This window comes from Saprolegnia diclina (genome assembly GCF_000281045.1).
Source record: "Saprolegnia diclina VS20 unplaced genomic scaffold supercont1.19, whole genome shotgun sequence".
NCBI classification, from domain to species: domain Eukaryota; phylum Oomycota; class Saprolegniomycetes; order Saprolegniales; family Saprolegniaceae; genus Saprolegnia; species Saprolegnia diclina.
In genome coordinates, this window is record NW_008246086.1 from 685,952 (window position 1) to 697,921 (window position 11,970).

Here is an 11,970-nt window from a genome sequence, read left to right on the forward strand (position 1 = left end):
AAGCTTGGTGGTCAGACTCACAGACTTGATAGCACCAAAATGACGGAGATGCATTGGAATACCAACGTTGCGCTGAATAGGGCGACCCTGCCCGATCACTATTGGCCCTGTAGTCAGTCTGCTTGGCTTCTCGTCGTCGATGACGTCGCAAGAGGAGAATGCAATGAGATGTTGAACATCGTCTAAGGTGTTCGGTAACTGCGCGGTTTTTCACTTCGAGCTCTCCTCAGACGAATACGTGTCTGGTAAAGGTATGTTGTGCTGGCCTTCGCACTGACAATTCGCCTAACGAGTACTCGTTCGACCCTTCGAGTGTGCTTACTGTATAAATGCTCCTCGCACAACTATCACAAAAGATCGCGCTCGCCATGATGTGCCGGGAACGTACTGCAAAAGGAAATTGAACCCTCTAGTAGCTTGAATAGCTCCGCAGAGAAACCTGCGTGGCTACTCTGCTACTCTACAAGTGCGAATATTTCGATGGGTGTTGCATCGCTCGGCATTTGTGGCCTCTTGCGAGATGCACCAGCAATGCCTCTGGATTGGCAGACTCTTGAGGTACGCGAAGCCAGATGTTTTGTGATCACACAATATGGGCGGGTCGCTGGTTCTCTGCGATTTTGCTCGCAGCGAGATCTGGCGCAGTGTACCCATCATGCGGCGATGGGCGGAGGCTTTTCCTTCGCCCCACCGGAAAGGCCGATCGATTTGGTGCGTAGCAACTGACGACCGTCGCTCCCGAGTATGGACTACTGGCCTACCGTCAAGAGACAGGTACTGCCATGTGATATGGGTGGATTGGACACCGGCGACGCGAATCGTATGGTCCAGAGCCGTCGTTCGATGAAAAGCAGAAAGTGTCATAACAATCAGACTATCGATAGCACTACAAGGCACGGTGCCTGCTCGTGTTGCCCGACGGAAATTCGAAGTTGCGTATCGTCGATCCCGTGCGCCTTGGTTGTCGCGTGCGGGCTACTCCTCCGTATCGCCAGCCGAAAATTAACTGACCACCAATCACATACGCGCAAAGAGCCGGGTGACACATGTGTGTCGACGATGTAACCTCCGTCGTGTCCGCGCAGACGTCATCGCACCGGGCGACGTGAGGCGATCGTCACTTTTCATTTTCTTGGTCGTCCAGCATGCACACGATGCCAATGACCGCAGCGTACTTTTGTGGCAACCGGCACAAGGGTTCATGGTCGGCGCTTGAAGACATGCAGCTCAACATAGCCATGGTGACGATGCCACGTGCCCCGTGGCGGCGAGTCGCGCAGTGCGTGCCCACGCGCAGCACGACCCAAGTTCGCATCCGCGGCCTGCGCCTCGAGCGCCTCGCGGGTCTTCCACCGCGCCCGCGCCTCCAAACCAGTTTCAAGGAGTCCGACACCACGGTAGATATGGCCTTGCCGGATTCGCTCGTACCGCACACGCCATGGTCGGACGACGAAGCGCAGGACCTCGTGTCGACGTTTACGCCGGCGCAATGGAAAATTGTGACGGCATGGCCACCCGTGAAGCTGCTCGACGGTACGCTCGAAGAGAAAGACGTCAACGACGGTAGCATCAACCATGGCATCCCGCCTGATGAGCCGTGGTTGCTTCAGTCGTCCGAGCTCGATGAGCTGTGGGAAGCTCTCTTGGAATTGGAAGTCGAGGATCATGTCCTCGTGAAAATCGAGCCCATCGAGGTCTAAGCACTAATACTAGTATTCTTTATCATTCTACGCCTTCCACTCGTGGTTGGTTGATCTGCGACTAGTCGTTTCTTAGTGATGTGTAACTGTCGTGGCAGGTTTGCAACTGTCGACCATTGCCAGCCGCTCGTGCTCAACCTCTGAGCCAGGGTCAGACGCCGCTGCCACAAAAATTCACGCGCTCTCAAGCTCAATTCCAACATGCACAGATGTACTAGAGCCCAACCCAGCTCGTGTGTATCTGCTTTCGCATCTGGCAGCGACGATGCGCCGAGAACGGGCGACTGGCGAGGTACGATTGCTACCGGATCAGCCCCAATGCGGCAGCAGCGCTGACCACATTCATGGCTGCTACTCTGCGCCACCACTCTTCTCCTGCCTTGAAGATGACGCCTCCTGCGTCGATGGCACGTGCATGAGAATCGACCTCCAAGTGGTTTTAAAGCTACTTGAAGCTGCGCTGCAGCCGAGATTCTCGGCGACTCGAAGTCGATACCCATCGAATGGCCTACGTGAGCTCGACCGCGAGGTTCGCGAATGAGGGAAGGCGACGTCAAGTCCATTAAGCTGCCCACATGCACATCGAGAAGCTCCGATTTGCTCTGTGCTATAATGCGCTCTGGTAGAAATTCAATGCTACATCTCATCCATCACCAAAACGTGCTGTTGCAGCCGCGCAGACTATGTCTTCGTAGGCATCGCTTACCCATATAGAAATAGGAGACGTGTGAGGGCAAATGAAGCAATTATGCTCCCTTGCAATGCGTTTGCTTCGCATCTCAGACCATGTCAAACCTTCGACAGTCCCACAGCGTTGCACAGCGGCGTTGCTCGGACAACGTCGCTGCCATTAACGGGGAAATGTTAGAGGCCGACGATTCAGTCTGTGTGCACAATGCCCAGCGCCGTACTAGGATTAGTGCATGATGCGCGTAGACAGCACCAGGCGAACATTGCTAGGCTGTTTAGGGATGTGCACTGGGCGCTCGACGCGGCGATAGGCTGCAACTAGTCTCGGTCCTCTTTGAAAGAGTTTTTAGTACAATCGCTGCTTCTGCAGGGCCCGCCAGTATGCCACAGGTTGCCTCGGGTCAGTCTCCTCTTTTGTCAGCGTTTTCACGAACCACAAAATGGCCGCGTCTGATTGGCCAATACGAAAGATATGTTTTGCAATCTTCGACCGTCAGCAACAGTGCCTGTGAGAGCCATGCTCCAAGAGTCGTAGAAAGGGTGCGCCGCGATCTAGCCAGCCGCCATCAGATAGTGATGGCCAGTACCAGCATCATCGACATCACCCGTGCTGGCTCGCGCTCCATCTAAAAACGAAGCATCTTTGGCAGCACGTTGTGTCGCTGCGACTCGAACGCACGTTCGTAGGCGTGAAGCGTTCGATGGCAACGGCCGCTGAGGCCCATGCGTCCTGCGTCGATGGAGCGCGGGTGCCTGCTGGGTTCTACGCGGTGCGACGTCATGCGAGGCTACTTCATGGATCTCGTTACTTGCGAGCGAGATCTTAGTTTGTGCTACCAACGCTGCTTCTCAGTCCATGCATTCGATGCTTCTACGATCGTTTTCATAGAGAGCCCAAGATAGGTGTGGGAGGAACGAACTTCAAGAAGACGCACCAACGACAACGAAACGGATCGAAGTTTCCTCGACGCTACGCCCCGGCTATCTTTTGCCGCTCGCGACAGCGTCGCAGCAGCTCGCTCTCAATGTCGTGGAAAAGCCAACGATGGAATCACTTCCCAATTACCTTTGCCTCGGACACTGGCAACACGATGGTGCACTACGCCAACTACGGTCGCTGGACGGCTCCAGAGCTCCACTTTCTTCAGCATCTCGTCTCGTGCTTCTTGCGGGGCATCCTCGAAGACGACGTCGGCGAGACCACGCTGCGCCAGTACGTCTCGACCCAGCTCAAGTGCGACCCGATGCGCGTCACGAAGCGACTCAAGAAGGGCCGGACGCTCGTCGACCGCCTTCTTCTCACCAACTTCAACCGCAAGACGTACAAGCACGTGAGCGACTATAACAACGACGACATCCATCGGCTCAACGATCTCAAGCAAGCGCGACTTGTCTTTGAAGCGTCGTTGCGCACGAAGCGGGCGCGAGCTACTGTCGAGCGTGGGTATCTTTCCATGCAGGATCTCGTCGACGCCAGACCCAAGGCGATGCAGAATGATTTGGATGATGACGACCACGATCCCTTCAGCAACTGCGGCCTCTTTCTTCTATAAGTTACAATATTCAAGTCTCTATCAAATAGTATAATGCGTTCAACATTCAGAATTCGCACTACATGGACGGTAGTTGCGAATTAGCGGAGACCTGTCAGCAAGAGGGCACTTACATAGGCAGCTGGCGGGCGCACTGCGGCTGCAGTAGAGTGATTTAGCATCTCCGGTCATAGCTATTACCTGCTGGTCGACGAGCCCGCGTCGTCATCTCTCCGTTATAAGCGGCCGCCTACCCGCATTCGAGCACTTTGGTGCACTGTACCACTAGAGTATCCTGTGCCCCGGGTTGCACTATGGGTCGAGCACAGCGCAATAGAGCACTCCCGATGCAAATGAAGGCTGTTCTCCACGACGGCGGTCCCATTGACATATATCTGGTCACTCCGTCGGTGAAGTGCAGCTCGTGAGAGCTCTCGTCACGCAACAAGGGTTTTGAGAACCACAATTTTCGATTTTGCGCGCTCAATGGTGCACTTAGTAAAATTGGAGTGAAGTTTGTGGCCCAGAAAAATGCACTGCATACGCAAACGTTGGCTCGGCAAGTAAAGCACCTCGTGCGTATTGAGGTGAAAAGAACGTGTCCATGGCGGTCTGCTTCAAACGACTCAATTCTTGTGTGATATATTAGCTAGTATCTTCGAAAATGTGCTTGTTTTACGACAATGCCAACATAATTGACGTGTAAAATGTTACGTCCGATAGCGGACACATAGATGCCATCCGTGCGTGCCATTCCAGGGAATGGACTTCCTTGTGCGTTTGTGAAACTGCTTCGTAACGAGGTCGTTACGCCATCATGACGAGCTTCGTATGTGCGAAAGACCCATTAGAAGTCGACTATTACGCGCTTTAGGACAAATACTTGGTTGTACGAGTGTCCATTCGTGGGTTGTCGTAAGTGTGCGACGGCGGCGAGCTATGTACCGGTAAAAGAATCGTGGTCGCAGTTACTGCGGGTGTACAGCTGCAGGCGCACGCGCGGGGTCTGATATCGCTTCCAAGCAATCGCGACAAGTTGTCCTATCTGCCGTATTTCTATCACCACGGCTTCATCACCAATCTACACGGTGCACGTCGCTTAACGACGGTTTCCTAGCTTGGTTTCCCAGTGTAGCGCACTCACATGAATGAATTAGTTGTATGCAGTTGTACCCGGTAGCGCATTGTTACCAAGCTCTAGAGAAAGTGAGAATAGCAAATGAATAAATTAACCTTCGACTAAATAAAGTACAGCTAAGGAAACCCCTTCGCTCGGGTTTCGCTTTCATGAAACAATGCGCTCAGAGCTGTTTCTGAATCGGACTCGTTGGCGGGTAATAGACGTTTGGGCGACGCGCCATGAGCGGACTGCGCGGTGGCACAATGTCGTCTTCGTCCTCGTGAAAGGCCCAGACGCCGCTGCCTTGGATAGGCTTGGTAATGATCGGACTCGGTGGGCGCCGGGTGGCCTTGGCATCCAGGAGCGGCATCGGCTCGTCGTCCGGATCAAAGTCCCAGGCATCGAGGCTCGCAAGCTCCGATTCGATGAACGTTGTCTCGGATGAGATCGAGTCGGAGCGACGCATCTTGGTCATGCCGTAGCAGAACTCTTCGTCGTCGTATTCATCGTCCGAAGTTGCCACAGTACGGCTGGAGATGAGCACTTGACTGACAGTCGACGTCTTGGAGGAGCTTTGGCGATTGAAGCGCCACCAAGAGGGGAACATGGAAAACGTCATTCTTCTCAGTGAGATGCAAATTTGAAAATGTGAGTCGCGCTGCGAGAGTTGCGTGGCAAGAGAGCCCCGTGTCTTTGTCGAATCGTCCAGCAGATGTCGAGCACACCCAGCACGTTCCTCCTCCTTCGAGCGCGCAAGCGAGACACGCCCAGCTGTGATGTATGACTATTATAGTGTTTGTGAACCGGTACGTACTAGTATCCCGCAATCAGCATTGGCGCGAACAAGCAAAGCAAGCAAGAGGCCATGTACGCCGAGCGATGCTACAGCTCCTACTGTAGTGGCGTAGAGCCTCGGCGATACATTGAACGACTTCATTTCTGCCGGATGGTCACTGACTATCGCATATGCTGCCACGTCACAGTGGCAAAGCACCGTCAACACGCGCCGCGCATCACACACCGGTGTGAGTGATGCTCTGCGTGTCCCTGTAGCCTTGCGATTCAACCCAACGTCAAGCCACAGAGAAATCGGTATGAAAGAAACTTAAATAACTTGATGAACATTGCCAGCATACACGCAAGAGCAGTCCCGATTGTGAATTGCAATTTCTGATATGTTAGTGCGCGGCCATCATAGAGTTATGGGACGTTGATGGTTCGCAACAAGGAAGAATGCAACTTGAAGTATACGCGTACGGATTGACAAAGTATTTTGCGAGCTGAAGACCAAACACGTCTCGCCGACACAGAACGCTGGCAAGGAAATTGAAATGCGTTGCACAGCGGTAGTTGATGCATCGCTTCATATGGATACCTGCAATGGCGTTTTTCACATTCAGTAGTCAGTAGAAAGTACACGAACTCTCGACAAGCTCGAGTCGCTGAGTGGACGCACGTGTTCGAACGATGTGCAACCCGGGAGAGTCTCGCTGCGATTTCGCTACTGTACTGTCGTTGGAAGCATTAACGAAGAGCGGACATTGCACAGGAAGAACGGCGGGTTGTTCCGGGCTTCGAGCGTTCAGTTGCATTCACTGTGTGTCAGCAAAACGACAAAGGCCTTAACGAGGTTCAGCTGGTACTCTCTACGTTTCACGAGGTGCTCGGTATTCCTCCATCGTAGTTTGTTGAGCCCGCTGGACGTTTGTGCGGGAGCTCTGACGCCCTAAGAGTGAAAGCGCGTCTCCTGCTTGCTACTTGCGGGAAACATGCACCGTGGACAGTACGCTCGAAAGGAGGTCGCATGTGCCGAGACCTGAATCTACTCGTTGAAAGGCATTAGACTTGGCATTTGTGTCGCTCATGGTAGAGTGGTTGCTACACTGTTGCAAAGGAACCGCGTACGTCAATCAGTCGTTCCCGCCTCGTGGGCTGCACCATGCATGCGACACCTAGTCAGTTCTGCATATAGAAATTATGTAAATCCACCAGAGTGGACAGTGGTGCATGTTGGATGCGTCCCAAAGATGTGTCCCGCCAAAAATGACGCCTCTGATTGGATCGCGCTCGGTACAGCGTGGATTGATTGGTTCTTTTTCAGGTCCGTGGATTGGTTGTTTTCGAAAAGGCGAGGCGGCGCAGCGATTGGTTGCTGAACTCGCCCCGCGCTGCGATTGGTCAAAATGCCGTCAGGTCAGTTGCCATCGACGAGCAATGTCCAAAAGCGTCCAGGTCGAGACTCTCGCTGCATTGCGCGACTTCCTCGACATCGTACTGCTTTCGCTCGAAGCGACGCCTCCCGTTCCTCTCTCGGCGCAGACGACGACGACGCTCCTCGAGAAGCTCAAGATGACGTCCAAGAAGCTCAAGACGTCAGCGTCGACGGCGCTGCCCGTGCAGCATACGCCGAGTAGCAAGTTGGCATCCTTTGACGCGTACCTGACTGCGCAGTCGTACCACGGGCAAGTGGCGACGACGCACAAGACTCCGACACATGGAGCGCTACACCCGTCGTACGGACAGGCGGCGGCAATGTATCAGCCTGGAACCACGACGTCCAAGTCTGTGAAGGTCCACGGAACCGCGACATACAAGCCCTTAGCGGCGCCGACACACCACGGATATGCAGCAGCACCGACCAAGGCACCTGCATATCCGATGGACAAGTACGGTCAAGCGATTCCAGCGTACAAGCCTGCCGCGCCGCAGCAGGCCGCCACAACGTCGACAGGCGACATTGCCGTGCTATTAAAGCGGCTCGAAGCACTCGAAGCGAGCAACACAGCTCTAAAGACGACTGTGGCAGAGCTGGAAGGCAAGCTCGAGGAGCACGTCGAGCGCGTGACCGCGATCACGAATGACCAAGAGTCGACGAACGAGCAGTTTGAAGACACGCTACACGCGCTCGATACGACGGTCAAGAGCCACACCAAATTGACGCAGCTCCAGCAGAGCAAGATCCAGACGATGGACAAGACCCTCAAAGAGCACACGACCGTCCTCAACAGCGTCAAATACCGCAAGTGACTCGATCGCACTCGCTTCGACACCATCGCTAGCGCGTAGCCTGCATATAGCAGCGCGCGGCCTAGCTCTATTTACTTTATTAACTTATATATATATGACCAACGCCGCCTGCGCAGCCACGGACCGGCGAGCGAATGAAAAAAAAGGAGATTGCTAGTCTCTACGTATGCGAAGTCTTTGTGTAATTATGAAGATAACGCGAAACACGTTCATATATGACCAACGCAGCTCAACGTCCGCGTCCTACTTTGTGGAATCGAGGCAAACAGTGGCACGACTACCGGCAGCATCGTCATTGACAAGCAAGCACTGGCCTTTCCCGTAGTTTTCACAACCCCGACTTTGGCGCAACAGCCCCAGCCAGAATGCAATAATGATGAACTGAAGGTACACATCAACGATTTCCTCGTTTTAAATAGATAGGACAGCTAGAGCACTCACGCAATGTGCTTTTGGATCGGGCTCATGGGCGGCTGCCACCGAGCGTGGCCAGTCAAGGCAATCGGGCTCGCGAGAGGACGGCTGCGCTCGTTGTACGATTGGTGCTTGATCGCAAATCGGATAGGGCTCGGTGGGCAGCGCTGGTAGACGTTGTTGGACGATATGGGCTGTTTGGGGCTTGACCGAGGCTCCAGGTCCTCCGTGTTGGTCGTCGTTGTCTCGGACGAGATGGATTCGCTTCGGTCGCGCTTGGGCGACTCGAGTGTCGGCGATGGTAGCACCGCGTCGTCGTAGTACTCGACAGAGGGAACAAGCGTCGTGGTCGGCGGTGCGCGCTTCTTAGATAAGGACAACCAAGAGGGCAGTGCAGGCATCTCTGTGTGGTGGACGGCAAATTCAAGTGTGATGCTTTGGCACGCCAAGACGGGGCCGCTCCACCTCACCACAATCAAGAATCTGGCTTGTCAGGTGGCGGCTTCATCACTGGTGCGTGACTGGTCGGCGCGCCGCATGGCGGCTGTATCACTCGGCGAGCACCAATCTGGGGATGTTCGCGGCGTGTATCGGAGATGTGGGCGACGCCAGCTGTGCTAAGGACGATGTTCCCGGCCACTCAGTCGCGCGCGGAGCTTTGCCCGGTGCTTGCGGGGCGAGCGCGGTGGGTACGCGCTTGCTCCGAACTGGGTAACACAGGTTTGCTCGACGCTAGGGTCGTCGTCGCATCATCCACTGCGAGTTCCTCGAACTTTTGTGCACAGGACCGCTCGCAAACTTGCCAATGGCACTGCATGCAGCCGTGGGCGTCTGGTCGGGTACCCTGACGTCAACGACGGCTGGGTATGAACAAAAGTAGCGACGTTTGCGCAGGGAGGACATCCTCCCACATGTACTGTACGTCAACCCTGCATCAAGCTCAAGGAAGAGCGTCTGCATTTGGTGACGAATCCTCCGGGAAATCCACCCACTTGAATCGTATCCAATAGAGCCGCCAGAATCGTTTGGTGTGAATTTTCGTTTGGGAGCGCATCCTGTGTCGAACATCCACATCGTCCGCTGCATCGTTCCGCTGCATGATCCATCGCCACAACGTTGAGACCAAATTTTGATCGAACTGTACATGTGCATGGTGCAGTGGATGCACTCACAGCCGTCCATCCATAGAGGTTCCGCACTCCGGACTGTCAGCCGAGACCTACTGTAGCAAAACGATATACGCTTTGCAATCCACGTCTCTGTTTCCAGCGGCATACAGTGTAGTTTGATGCATGGGCCAGCGCCAAGAATGCCCGTCCCTTCGTCCCAAGGAGGCGTATCGAGAGCAACCAATTCTGACATGATACTGGACGCATCTATTTCGTGTCGTAAGACATAAATGGCTTTGCTTTTCACATCTAGAGTGTTGCTGCCGGTGGTCGACGCCGGCCGCGCGACGTCGTTAAAGGCAGATGGCCCATGTCGAGGAGTGCATCGTCACGCGTTGGCGCTGCCTTGTTGGTACTGCATCCAGCGTACTTTGCAAGAAGCACGAGTTGCCGGACCCAAACGCCGACAACCGCCAGAGAGATGAGTGACACGGCAGTGTAGGAAAGGACGAGCTGCGTTTGGATCGTAATGCGCATGTTCAAGGCGGCACCAAGACCGTAGAGAACCAGTAGAAAACCTTCGACGCCGAGCGTAGCGTGCAAATGCACTCGGCTCGGGAACGGACGCCGGTGCAAGATGAGGAGGATGAAGAGACCGTGGACGACGATAAGCGCAAGCAGTTGCGAGACGCCGTCGAGCGTTAGTGCCGCGACGATGCCGGCGACGATGGCTTCGAGAATGAGAACTGCACCGACGAAGCAGCGGTGGTCGTACTGCATATTGACGTACAGAACGCCAAAGACGATGCGAACGCGCCACTTGGCAAGGGCGATGCGCGACTGCCGGTGAAGCCATCGAAGGAGGACGACGGTACTGAAAAGCAAGAGCAGCAGCGTCGCAACGGCAAGGAGGCTGTTCGTTGACGACAACAGCGATGTTGAACCGTCCTGAAGGATCTCGACGACAGCGATGTAGACGAGCGGCATCACGGCCAAGAACCCGATTACAACCAGAAGCCCGAGGCACTGGTGCGAGAGCGTCCGCAGCTGCACATAGCGCGAGTGGGCGCTCGCGCTCTCGGAGTCGTATCCAACGGCAGCGCGCGATGCCACGTACGCCCACGCCCCCGTTGCAACGACGACCAGCAGCAGCAGTGCAATCACGCAGAGTACTGTGGCCATGAAGCGCACAAACCAGTCTTGCTCGCGAACGCCGGACCGCAGCGCAAACTGCACAAAGCCAGAGGGGTCATACGACGTGAGGCGGCGACTCAAGACTGCTGTGGACACGGTTGTCGCTGTTGACGACGCGGGCGTGGCTGAGAGTGACGGTACGAGGAAAATACTCCAGCTGAAGTTGTCGAGAAACCGGATGTAGACGAGTTGCGGGCGGTTGTTGTTCTTGGTGAGCGCGAGGACTGCCGCGTGCTGGAGTGCGCTCAGAAAAAGCGGAAGCTCCCACGAGTTCGGCTGCCATAGCGCCTCAGCGTACGCATCGGGCGCCACGGACTCGGGGTGGATCGCTTGAAAGTGGAAAAACCCGAGCAATAGCACAGTCGTGCCAAGAACCGCCGAGATTAGTGGGCGCAGCCACGGCATGTCATTGTTGCCGATTGATGTCTCCGCCGTGAGCGCTGCCAGTGCCTGCGCGTCCACCTTGGCCATTCTTGAGCGACTGAACTCATTGCTGTGATCATTGCGCGGCACCGTGCTGTTGACGGCCGTCGCTGGTGGCACCGTTGTGCCAAGATCACTCAGTTGGGACAGCTGGTCGACGACTGCCGGCGCAGCAGTAACAACGGGAGGTACAGATGACGGAGGACTTGTTTGCAGCAAGAGTTCATCCACCGTATCGGACAACGGCGTGGTCGTCGACGGAGCGAGCGTCGTCGCCGTCAGCAGTATATCGAGAATTGGGGACATCGTTGCTGGCGGTGGACTTGGGGCCACCAGCGGAATCTCGGTGGGGACTGGGCTCGCCGCGCTCGATGTTGGTGATGACGAAGCTGTCGGTGCGGGCAGCGGTGACACACATGGAACAACATTCGTCGACGGTGCAGTTGTGATCGGACCGGTCGTCGGCAAATTTGATGGTCCAACTGACGTCGGTTGAGGTTGAGACGTATCTGGTGTCGACGATGGTACCATTGTCGACGGGTCGGGTACAGTCGTTGGCCAACGAGTCGGCAATTCACTCGTCGGTGTCGGCGTTATCGGGCCTGGCACGGTGGTCAGAGTCGACGATCCTGGCACGGTGGTCGGCGTCTCACTCGTCGGCGTCGGCGTCATCGGGCCTGGCATGGTGGTCGGCGATTCACTCGTCGGCGACGGCGTCGACTGGCCTGGCACGGTTGATGGCGTTGGCGTCGATGAACCTG

The 11,970-nt window shown here is 55.4% G+C and overlaps 6 protein-coding genes across 6 annotated transcripts in view; 3 read left to right on the forward strand and 3 right to left on the reverse strand.

Annotated features, from left to right (window-relative positions):
• The first annotated feature begins 1,110 nt into the window (after window positions 1-1,110).
• Window positions 1,111-1,761, forward strand: SDRG_07005 (hypothetical protein). The gene has a single exon (XM_008612822.1). It carries the CDS (start codon window positions 1,146-1,148, stop codon window positions 1,698-1,700), a length of 555 nt encoding a protein of 184 aa, XP_008611044.1. The 5' UTR covers window positions 1,111-1,145; the 3' UTR covers window positions 1,701-1,761.
• Window positions 1,762-3,193: 1,432 nt separating this feature from the next.
• On the forward strand, window positions 3,194-4,009 carry SDRG_07006 (hypothetical protein). The gene has a single exon (XM_008612823.1). The coding sequence runs from the start codon at window positions 3,416-3,418 to the stop codon at window positions 3,941-3,943; it is 528 nt and encodes a 175-aa protein (XP_008611045.1). The 5' UTR covers window positions 3,194-3,415; the 3' UTR covers window positions 3,944-4,009.
• A 1,120-nt stretch (window positions 4,010-5,129) lies between these two features.
• On the reverse strand, window positions 5,130-5,665 carry SDRG_07007 (hypothetical protein). The gene has a single exon (XM_008612824.1). The coding sequence runs from the start codon at window positions 5,659-5,661 to the stop codon at window positions 5,224-5,226; it is 438 nt and encodes a 145-aa protein (XP_008611046.1). The 5' UTR covers window positions 5,662-5,665; the 3' UTR covers window positions 5,130-5,223.
• Window positions 5,666-7,247: 1,582 nt separating this feature from the next.
• Window positions 7,248-8,287, forward strand: SDRG_07008 (hypothetical protein). The gene has a single exon (XM_008612825.1). It carries the CDS (start codon window positions 7,257-7,259, stop codon window positions 8,067-8,069), a length of 813 nt encoding a protein of 270 aa, XP_008611047.1. The 5' UTR covers window positions 7,248-7,256; the 3' UTR covers window positions 8,070-8,287.
• A 156-nt stretch (window positions 8,288-8,443) lies between these two features.
• On the reverse strand, window positions 8,444-8,961 carry SDRG_07009 (hypothetical protein). Its single transcript, XM_008612826.1, has one exon. The coding sequence runs from the start codon at window positions 8,882-8,884 to the stop codon at window positions 8,507-8,509; it is 378 nt and encodes a 125-aa protein (XP_008611048.1). The 5' UTR covers window positions 8,885-8,961; the 3' UTR covers window positions 8,444-8,506.
• Window positions 8,962-9,836: 875 nt separating this feature from the next.
• SDRG_07010 (hypothetical protein) overlaps window positions 9,837-11,970 on the reverse strand; it is a gene marked incomplete at its 5' end in the record, with an annotated part of 3,965 nt that continues 1,831 nt past the window's right edge. Inside the window, one exon of the mRNA XM_008612827.1 lies at window positions 9,837-11,929. Coding sequence (XP_008611049.1) covers window positions 9,902-11,929 — 2,028 coding nt within the window. The 3' untranslated portion in view covers window positions 9,837-9,901. The remainder of the gene's footprint in view (window positions 11,930-11,970) is intronic.